This window comes from Pygoscelis adeliae, unplaced genomic scaffold (assembly GCF_000699105.1).
Source record: "Pygoscelis adeliae isolate BGI_AS28 unplaced genomic scaffold, ASM69910v1 Scaffold182, whole genome shotgun sequence".
Taxonomy (NCBI): Eukaryota; Metazoa; Chordata; class Aves; order Sphenisciformes; family Spheniscidae; genus Pygoscelis; species Pygoscelis adeliae.
In genome coordinates, this window is record NW_008824669.1 from 1,418,435 (window position 1) to 1,429,242 (window position 10,808).

Consider the following 10,808-nt stretch of genomic DNA (forward strand, 5'->3'; position numbering starts at 1 on the left):
AGATTTCCCCACCCTGCCTATGTTGGATAGAGGAGCAAAGGGGTTCACCCAGCAAAGCCTGGGTGCAAGGATTGTGTTTTATCCCCGTAATGCCTTACGCGGTTTTCCGAGCTTTGGTCAACTTGTTGTGACCTTCCGTGGTAGCAGAAGGCAGAGGCACTGCGCTGTAGCAGGGCAATCATCCATGAAGGTGGGTTGCTTTCTGCAGTTGCACTACGAATGGCAGCCCAGTGCTGTCTGCGACGTAGGCACAGGTGCAGCTGGTGACCTTTTCGGACTGGCTGCATCTCCACATGGTCCAGGACAAGGCAACCACGGTGCTCTCCTTGCAAGCGTCTCGTGGCTGTTCCCTTGGTCTCTGACCTCCAGAGCACACACGGAGAGATCCATTTGTGCGAGCCCTTTGCTCAGCGCCTTAGACTTGCCAGGTTTGGCAAGTTATTGTCAGGGAACATTTTCACACTCTGCTACAACCTATTTTTGATGTTTTCCTCCAACCCTGTAGTGATCACCCAACAGCTGGTGTAGGTTCCTGGTTGATCTGTGGTAGCACACCAATACCAAGACAGGGCCACTAATTTTGTATCCTGTATTTGCAGCACACGGGCTTGTGTCAGTGAATGAACAGTGGTAAAGATCATTTGGGGGATGCAAAATATTAAGAGAGCCACTGTTGAACATGTCGTCTTTGGTCTAGTCTGCTAAGGAAGCGTAGCTGATATGACCAAGCTTGTCTTACCCATCGGTGCTCTCCTCTTGGACCCGTTGGCCCATTTCATGCATTTGGTTCCTAAAGGCATTGTGAAAACTGAAGGGAACTAAATGAGTGTTCTCACGGAGGAAAAGCAAGAGTTCAATATTTATCGCATTTTTTGTTGGGCTGGACAGCAAATGCATAGCTTGCAACCACCTACAGCACGTCTTCCTCCTGGTCTATGCAATGCAGGAGGGTTCTGAGGCTGGAGGACTGATCTGTAAGAAAGCTAGCTGAGTTAGTTGTCACGTGTCTGCGTGTTTTGGTGTTTAAACTAACTTTTTAAGCATTATTTAACCCCTCCCATTCATACTGTCAGGGCCCACTCCCAAAGCAGGGTGCAGCCTGGGTGCCATATCTGCTTATGTTATCATTCCTCTGGTGTTATAATCCAGGCAGCCCCTGATGGGGGGTGCTGCCATCTTGCTGCCATCCTGCCCTCGTCATGCTGTGTGGGGGGGTGTTTAGGAGCTGCTCCAAGTGAAGGAGAGCCTCGACTCCGCAGAAGTTCCCAAGAAGTAACCGAGCTCATCTTCAGGCCCCGTCTGGGCACCCGCAGTGCACAGCAGGCGTAAGGCAGTTCCACTTCACAAGCAAAATCGTCCAACACGCGGCACCTTTGCACTCACGGGTAAGGTCTGAGTCTGTTCCCCGAGGCCACCTGGGTCTCCTAGCGCTCCCTCGATCTGCAAGCGCACCCGGGGAGATGGGATTAGTGCTCTCCTGAGCAGGGTCTCCTTACAACTGAACGCTGGGTCTGAACAAAGCGTGTCGCGGCCCAGGGGTGCATTTGGCACAGCCGCTGTGGGAGCTCTGGGCATGGAGGGGCACAGCCGGGGCTGTGTGCTCTGTGCCGGAGACGCGCCCCTGCTTGCTCTGCCGCGTCTCTGCCGTGCTGAACAGCTCTAAAAGAAGGTGGTTTTTTCAGCTATATTATTCAGCTGACGGAGCAAACAAGTCCCGCTGCAGCGGTGGGCTCGTCTTGGGTTTCTGTACTACGAGCAGCGTGTGGGCTTCAGTGGGAGCCGATGGGCAGCGTGTGACTTTGAGACTCAGATTTTGGCTGCTGTGTGGTTTACCCCTCTGCATTTCTCTCCTTCCCTGTGTCTATTTAGACTACAGGCTCCGCAGGAAGGAGCGATACCCTGCGTACGTCCATCCAACAGCTATCGCAATGGGTCCCAAGCTTATTTGGGCATCCAAATATCACTTCCATGGAGACGTCCATCCCGTGGATGGACTTCTCGCTTTATGTGACTGTTGTCTACTGTTGCCTTGTGGCTGTTGCCCTTTTGATTTTTAAGTGATCCCTTGGCAAAGACTGGAGGAGCCTGAGACCGTGTGCTCTCCAGAGGGACAGGATCTGGTGTCCTTAGCCAAGTGAGACCGTGGCAGCTGGAGATGCTGCTTTCAGCCAGATATGGGTAAGAGCTCAATGTTTTTGGTTTTTTTTTTTTTCTCAGGATTCAAAACAGTGTTTCAGCCCAAGCTGGACAGTAAGAACCTTCAAGAGGACATGAAGCTCTTCCTTGTGTCCTCTAATCTGGGTGTACCTCAATGGTCAGGTGAGCCCAAGGAGCTTTAGGTGTTAATAGAGTCTGCCAGCTCCCCAGGTTTGACAGATGTTGATCAGAGCCGTTTTCCAGGCTGTTTGTACTTAACCTTTTCTGCTCCAGAGGAGTTTGGACCTATGGCACATGAATGCTGGGTATCTTGTCTTCCCAAACCCCTGTTACCATCCAGGCCTGCTTGTGCTTACATTTGCTAACGCGTACTCAGCAGCCAGGCTCTCCAGTTGAACTCCTGATAACAAGGACATCTTTTACCCCACCCCATGGGTTGCTGCCCCCAGTTTGCCTCTCTGCTGCCTGCACAGATCCTGTGCTGCAGGGACAAGGTGGGATCATAGAATCACAGAATGGTTTGGGTTGGAAGGGACCTTTAAAGGTCATCTAGTCCAGCCCCCCTACAATGAGCAGGGATGCCCAGGACTTGGCTGGTTCTTACCCCAGCAGTCATAGCCTGGTTATTTCCTTACCGGTTTTGTTCCTATTTCCTTCCCTGCGTTGTGCACATCACCTCATACTGGAAGACTGCAGAAGGCAATGAGTATTCCCTGCCCAAATGTTATAAACTACCCCCAGAGCTGGAAAAGCCAACCCTTCAGAAGACCGTCTCAGGTCAACTTCTGTTACCATCTCATCAGTTTCCACATCTTGTGGTTCTCACTTCCCTATGGGATGGCTTGGCCTCCTTTGGCTCCCATGCCCTCTTACCAATCAAATGCAGCTTTATCATTCCTGCGTTCGTATTTGGCATGGATAGCTCCGGACAACTCCACCCGGCAGAAGTATCTCTCACTGTCGCTCCAGGTCAGATTGTCAATCCTGATGGAAAGGTCCTTGTGCCGAGGGTTGCCGAGCAGTTTGTACTTGTTTTTGTAGCTGATGGCAGTCTTGCAGAGCTCGCTGGCGCTCTGACTAACGCACTTGAAAACTATCGTGCCATTGTAAGGTTCCTTGATCCTCCAAATGGCAGTGAGAGTCCGGTCAAATGTTTTGTAGGGGTGTGTGAAAGTGCAGGGCAGGATAACCATCTTCCCGAGTTCCCCAGTAACATCAGATGGGACATGAACGGACCAGCCATTGGACTGCACACCTAGAAGCAAAAAGAGATGATCAAGACTGATTTATCTGGAGTGTTTAAGAGGGAAACTGGGCATCCTTCCTGCACCTGCTGTGTTGTTGGTCAGAAAATGGATGCTCTGTTCCCTTGGTGGGCCCTGTGCTGTCCTTCTTGCTGAGGACTTGCAGATGATTACATAGCTCAATTACGGTGGCTAGATACGGTACCAGTCTGCAGCAGAGCTCAGGGGACTGACTAGCTCACGTTGAAAGTGATTTAATTCCTAAGCAGGCCTCTTGTTTGTAAAGTGAACAATAGCATCTTAAGTTGTTTAACACAGTCTTTTGCAGCTAACAGACATTTATGTGGTTGGAGGAACAGACTTCTTTTTTATTTAAAAAAAAAAAAAAAAAAAAAGAAAAAAGCTACAAATAAGTTTTTATTTTTAGAGAGAGATCTGGTGGCTTTAGGCACTGAAATGCAGTGAGTGTTGCAGCCCTGTGTCTGAGTCCATGCACACACACACACACACTCCTATGGACGTTGTATTTGTTACACTAATCAGTTGGCGGCTGCGTTACCCCTGGGGAGGGTAGTAACAACTGACGCCTCTAACGATCAATGCTGCTATCATCACAAAGTTGCATCTGATTCGTAGGACGTGACGGGGTCTGAATAAAGACTTGGAGATACTCATCATACAAGGACTGGTGAGAACAGGGAAGTTCCCTGTAGCAGCTCCAGTCGTAGGAAGGAGGATGCCCTTGACAGGAGAGAAAGCATCTCACTGTTAGCAGAGCAGGTTGTCACTATGTGGACTCTAGCTGCCAGTATCTTCCCAGACAGGCCTTGTCCTGGTGTCACGGCGAGGGAAATCCTGAGTTTTCCAGCTGAGATGTCACAAACGATTGGGATTTTTCCCTCTTGGCCAGGTTTGGTCACAGTAAATCCTAGCGCAGTCTGGGGAGCTGAACCTCACTGCCACCAGACCCAGTCTGATCGTTTCTGTCCAGTGATGAAAACAGCCTTCACCTGAATGGACGCTCCCCACCTTGGAAGTATATAGGGAAAACTCAAGGTCTCATCTGTTTCCCTTCCCCAGGAACCAACAGCATCAACAAACAGCACCTGTAGGCAGTGCTTTCCATACAGGTACGTGTATCTATCCACTGCCTTGCTAATTGCAACAGCTGTAACAGCAGATTGTGGCTTCAGGAATGTCTATGGCTATGTTCCTGTCTTATAAAACTCGCTTGATGGCTTCATTAAATCAGGAGCTTTCCCCTCAATAGCTGAGAATAACTGTGAAAAATGTAAAGGCTTCCTGTAAATAACTGCCACTGTCGTGGTTTAACCCCAGCCGGCAACTGAGCACCACCCAGCCGCTCGCTCACCCTCCCCGCCCCCCCGGTGGGATGGGGGAGAGAATTGGAAGGGTAAAAGTGAGAAAACTCGTGGGTTGAGTTAGAGACAGTTTAATAATTGAAATAGAATAAAGTAAAATAGTAATAATAATAAAAGAATATACAAAGCAAGTGATGCATGATGCAATTGCTCGCCACCCGCCGACCGATGCCCAGTCAGTCCCTGAGCAGCGGTCCCCCCCCGGCCAGCTTTCCCCCAGTTTATGTACTGAGCATGACGTCCCATGGTATGGAATGTCCCTCTGGCCAGTTGGGGTCAGCTGTCCTGGCTGTGCCCCCTCCCAGCTTCTTGTGCACCTCCAGCCTCCTTAGTTGGTAGAGCATGGGAAGCTGAAAAGTCCTTGACTAGTGTCAGCACTGCTCAGCAACAACTAAAACATCGGTGTGTTATCAACATTGTTCTCATCCTAAATCCAAACCACAGCACTGTGCCAGCTACTAGGAAGGAAATTAACTCTGTCCCAGCCGAAACCAGGACAGCCACCCATCCCTGGTCTAACTGACTTCACTGTGGTCTGTGGACATTCAGCTGTCGGGTTATTCGTGTAAACCGGAAGATAAGATTTGTTGCTTGTTCATATACTTGTTCTCCATAATATTTGACAAATACCTCAGTGGCGGTGCAGCTCGTATTAATCTATTGTGTGCTGCACAATGGACAAAGGCCAACGTAGGACCAGTTCTCTGCCATTAAGTTATTTATCTGGAAATGGCGCCAAGCCGGTATTTTGATTACTGAGATCTGGAGTCGGGCTGCCTTGTCCTTCACTATAACTGTATGAGTACCTTTTGCAGCCCAGGTAATCTAATGTACAAGGCTACATGGCCACAGGAGCTCCAGGAAGCTCATGGACTTTGAACACAAGGACCTGGCAGCGAAAACAAAAAATGCTGTTGCTTTCTAGTTTATTTCATGTTATTTTGTTTATTTTACAGCATGTCACTGTAACCCTTTACTTTTGGAGAACTGCAGATCATGTGCTTTTGAGTACGTGGTTTGCTTTCCTCTGCCACCTTTTTGGTTTGCATTTTTTTTTTAAATCTGAAGCAAAGAACATTATTTTTAGCACTTAAACAGCCCCTTGCCTTCCACATGAGACATAATGTTAAAAATAAGTGCTTCTAATGTCACCAGCTCCACCCATTTCTATGGAAACACAGTTTGCCTAGGTTATGAGTGGAGGGAGTTGTCAGCATCTTGTGTATAATTTAACCTCAACCTTAAAGCTTCAGCATGGTAGGTCTTCCATGTCTTCCTCTTGCTAATATCCAGCCTCCATTTGTTCCTGGGATTGAGGCTCTCACGAGAAACAGAGAAGGTCATAGGCAAATAGCCTACACACCTCACACGAGGGAACTCCTGAAAGGAGTTGTCGGGTCAGTGTATCTGCTAGTTGTCAGTGGAAAGGTCATGAAGAGAATAGCAAGATCAAGAGCTGAAGACCACACTAGCCTTGCTCTAGCAAAGACCGTTTGACAGTATATCTAAGCAAATCCCATTGAGTTTAATGGAACTTGAGTGCATACTTGAAGTTAAACGTGAGCTTAAGTGCTCAGTGGAACTGGAGCAAATTGTGTCTGTTGCATAATAACTGCTATGAACGCGAAAGAGCACTTCTGGGTGGTGACGGAAACGCTGCATCCAACTGACAATGCAGGGGGAAATTTAGATGAAGATGAACTCCCCGCACAAGTTAAAAAAAGCAAAAAAATGCAAAAAAAACCCCAAGCCAAGGACCTCTCTGACAATTGCAGAGTCAAGGCTTTGAGTTTTTCCGGTATTCTTACATGCCTGTGAAATTTCAGGATCCTTTTAAGCAGCACGATGGATGGTACAATCCTCGGAGAGTTTATTGTGCCAGGCACTTCCCCTGGCACTTGGACTAGAGTGAGAAGAAAAGCCCTGATCAGACAGGGATTTGTAGCAAGCTCAGAACTCACCCTTCCTGGAGATGTGAAGGAGGCACAGAAGAAACAAACCGAACTCTCTCATGCTGGTTGACGTTCTCCACTGAGATGTATCAGCAAACCAGAACCGTCTCTACTACCTCTGAGCTGCTGGTCTTGCAGTCACAAAAGATTTTTCTGGGGATGGAAGAAGCTGTGGTTTTCCTCTCCTTGGAGGGAATGAGCTGTTTAGCTGAACCAGCTCTGGATTCAGATATTAATAGTTTTGTGGTCAGTCATGTGAAAAATTCAACAGAGGGAATCAGAGTATTACCATTTTCCATCTAAAGGAAGGGGACTGCAGATTGAGGCTGCAAACACCCACTCCATGTGTGTGATGGTGCAAGAGGGGATGGCTTTCCCATCAGCGCTGCCAACTCCCTGATCTGGACGAGGTCCTTGCAATCTGCCTAAGGATGTGGCAAGTGAGACCCTTGCTCTCCTGGCCTGAGGTAGTTCATCCTCCTCAACCCAGAGCCTGCAAGCCAACTGTATTTTACTCCTGGTGCTCATCGGTTGTTGTCATCCCTGGGTGTAACAAAACCACCCTCTCCTTTCAAAATCAGCTGGGCATTTGTGCCAAGGTTCCTTCAGCAGTGGAAGAGTGCTCTGGGGTCCCCTGATGAGTTGCGAGTCATTCTCCTTGTTAACCTGTGTGTGAAATAAGCTAAGCTTCAGCTTTTGCCCTGAATTCTTGTACAAATGCTCGCTCTTTCCTTCTGGGTTTAGCTTTAGCAAACTTGCTCTGCAGCTTGCTAATCTGCAGAGCTCTGGGCCTGTGGAGTGCTGACCATGCTCCCCCCCACGTCATCTCCCGTACGGTGATCCCGTGACGTTGCTAAGTCTAGCCTTGGAGCGTGTATTCCCTAACAGGGCTTAACTTGAGGATTGCTGCTTTTGCTTCAGGCTGGGGGAAGGGCCGATGTCTGACTCCCTCTTCTCATCTCCGCAGCTACGCCGCTGGTGGGTCCCACTCCTTCTCTCTGGTTTGGGGACGGGGACAGCAGGAACCCACACGGTTCCTTGCCGTAGGCAGCGGCGGGTGCGCAGCCACTGGAGCTCTCCCAGAGCCAACGTAAGATGCTGCTGCTCAGTAGCTGCCGCCGCTTTCGCTGTGCCAAGAGCCAGCGCCTTCCCCCAGCAGAGATGCCAGGGCTCCCCTTGGCTCCCCACCTCTTCTTAAGCTCTCCGCATATGTTCCCTTCTTAACTTGCTGTGCAAAAGCTCCCGCAAGAGGGACTTGGAGATTTGGCAGTATTAAGCGTGTTCGCTGCTTTCCGAACTCTTTCTTTGTTCTGGTCACAGAGTTACTCTCCCAGTGTCTGTGAAGGGAGGGATTTCTGTTTCCCAGACCTTTTGAAGGAGGCCGTGAGAGTACCTAGCTATTATTTACGGTGACTTGGACCCGTCGCTAGTCAGCAGAGGGTGGTATTATTTCAACCAATGACTTAGAGCCCTGCTCAGTCCCTACGCATGTCTTCCCGGAGCAGGAGGATCAGGACCCAGTCCTCTAACTGCTTTGCAAACTGTCCTTAATAGCTGTAAAAAGTAGTACGTGCCATTGTCAGCAGAGAAACCTGAGGGTATGGGTGGTGGAAACAGCAAGTAGGAGACCTGTATCCTTATCCCTTCTGTGTTATGTGTCTTTTCTGTGTACCTTCCCCATTTTCCTCCATATACTGTTTGATTTTATCTATTTGTGATGTAAACTTTTTGGTGTTGTGACTCTCTAAGCATTTCACCCTTCTTGGCCCAGTGGGTCTCAGTGGATTGAAGTAAAAGATTAAAGTGAAATCCGTGCTTAAAATATGTTATTAAAGTGAAGCACAAATGATCGATGTAAAAAAACCAGCTGCAGTTAACAGTTAGTATGAACCTCTCCCTCCCTAAGGTTTTACTCCAGCATCTCCTAGACAAATATCTGATAAATCAATGCAGAAATACAAATCCTTCAGGTTTTATCTCTAAACTGATTTTGTTTTCAGACCACGAGATAGCTATTTGCAAAGAAGCAGTTTAATGTTTGAAAATGCAGGGTTGAAAATGTGTAGCTGAAAATCTTTGCAAACTATTTGAATCAGCCAAAAAATTTTGTAAACAAAAACATCCATGGCTGTATGATCCACAGACTCTGTTATCTTTGACCTTTTTTTCCAGTTCTGTGCTTAAATAGTATCTAAGATTTCTGTAAGGAGCGCTGCTTCTGGTCCAACACCAAAACCAGGATGCCTTCCGTATTCATCAAATTCTGGTTTTCTTCCTGGTAAATCTTTTTTAAGGGCTGTAGGTAATGACAGCAATTGTTATGCTACTTTACTAATATCTTCAGTGCTTGTACAGAAGCAACAATCACAGATCTGGTCCCAGAGACACCCCAGTTTCTGGTGCTTTCTTGTGCTATGAAAATACAAGGAATCTGGAGAAAGAGAAGAGAATGGAAATTTGTGGGGTTTCCCACTCAGAAAATGGATGAACCTATTTAAATAAAAAGAACCTGTAAATAAAAACTAGGGGAACCTGTAAATACAAGTAAGTAGCAATTGAGTGTAGGGCCAGTGGCAAATTTTCAGCCAAGGACAGGGAGACATCTGCCCACTCTGCCAATGGTGTGGCCGGTTCATGGCGTGCTTTTTGGCAGCTGAAGGGGAGTATCTCATGTCCCCATCACCGTTATGGCTGCGTCTGGTCCTGTGAATAGCAGTCCTGGGTTTTGAAGGTTACCTTTGGAAGATGGTACCAACTAAATCAAACTGCCTTCAGTGAGTGCCAACATCAGCCTTTGCTCCCTGGACTTTGCCTCCTCTGTCTGCCCTGAATCCAGGTGACGGCCTCATGAGGCATTGAGAATGGTGAGATGTATGGTGTCTGGGTGTTGCTTTGACTACAGTAACTATGTGTTAGCAGCACTGTAAGGAGTTACATACCATACAGGTTGCAATTTAAAGGCATGATCTGATGGAGAAAGCGCAGAAGGAGGGGAGAATGATGTTGAAATAAACGGATTGAGGTAGTCAGTGGCTGTACCTTGCTAATAAGAATGTTTTACTGGACCAGGAGCATTTCCTAGCTCCTTTTAACCTTTCCTAGTTGGCTGACTTCTTGTAGAGGCTAGCCTCTTGTAGAGTGTTCACCTCTCCTAACTCCCTGAGAAATTCCCACAGCATTTTGTGATGGATGGTTGACAAAACTCGCAGGGTGACCCAGGAGGATGCTGGGATGATTTCTTAGCAGATGTGCCCTCCGTTCAGCGATACCCCTTGCACCACGGGTGTTGGCAGACACCAACTTGTTAGCCGAGCCCTTTGGACTTGTCAGAAGCTGCTCCATGCCACCTTGCACGTTTCTTCACTGACCGCTGTATTAAACTGCTTCAATCTGAGCATCTGTCTGGTCCTGGGAGGGTGGTGATATGCACCCAGGTTGCAACACGTAACTGGAGATGGGCACAGCAGAGCTCATGCCTCCTGGTCCCACGTTTGTCGCTGAGGACCCTCCACAAGGAGCTTTTCTGTGTGGCTGTACCTGTGCTGATAATGACCCTGCTTATTCAAGGACCAGAGTGGAGCCGGTTGTTTCCCTCCCTCCTTCTGGGTCTTAATTCCAGCTCCAAGGTTTTCTACTTCAATTACTTCAGCGGCATGTGTAAGTCCTGCCCCTAGTCCTTTAAGTGTGCCAATCTGCACATGTTCAACGCAAAAGACTTATGTTTTTGCCAAATCTGGCACTCTGCCCTGAAGGGACTAGGTCTGTGAAGCAGCTGGGAGGTGAAGCCGGGAGGCCAGAGGAATTTTCCCTCCGCTTGATCTCTGCCAGCCTAGCAGGAGAAAGCTGAGCCGTGCTGAGCTTGTCGGGGAGCTGCTGCGGGCTGCCGATCTCCCCTGTGCGACCACCTCATCCTCACTGAGCTGGAGGGGGAAAAAGAAAAAATAATCAACAGGTATACCTACAGTGCAAGGAAAGTAGAAGGGGCGGGAGGGATGGAGGGTGTCAAAGCCAGACACCATTCCTGTAGGTGACACTGATCCTGCTTCCTGGCACAGAGTGCTGCTGCGGAGCGT

At 48.4% G+C, this 10,808-nt stretch overlaps 1 protein-coding gene across 1 annotated transcript in view; it reads right to left on the reverse strand.

Annotated features, from left to right (window-relative positions):
• Positions 1–10,808, reverse strand: part of SIGLEC15 (sialic acid binding Ig-like lectin 15) — a 27,197-nt gene that overhangs the window by 4,498 nt on the left and 11,891 nt on the right. The window contains 2 exon segments of the mRNA XM_009322984.1: positions 3,031–3,050; positions 3,052–3,412. Of these exon segments, the coding sequence (XP_009321259.1) occupies positions 3,031–3,050; positions 3,052–3,412 (381 nt within the window).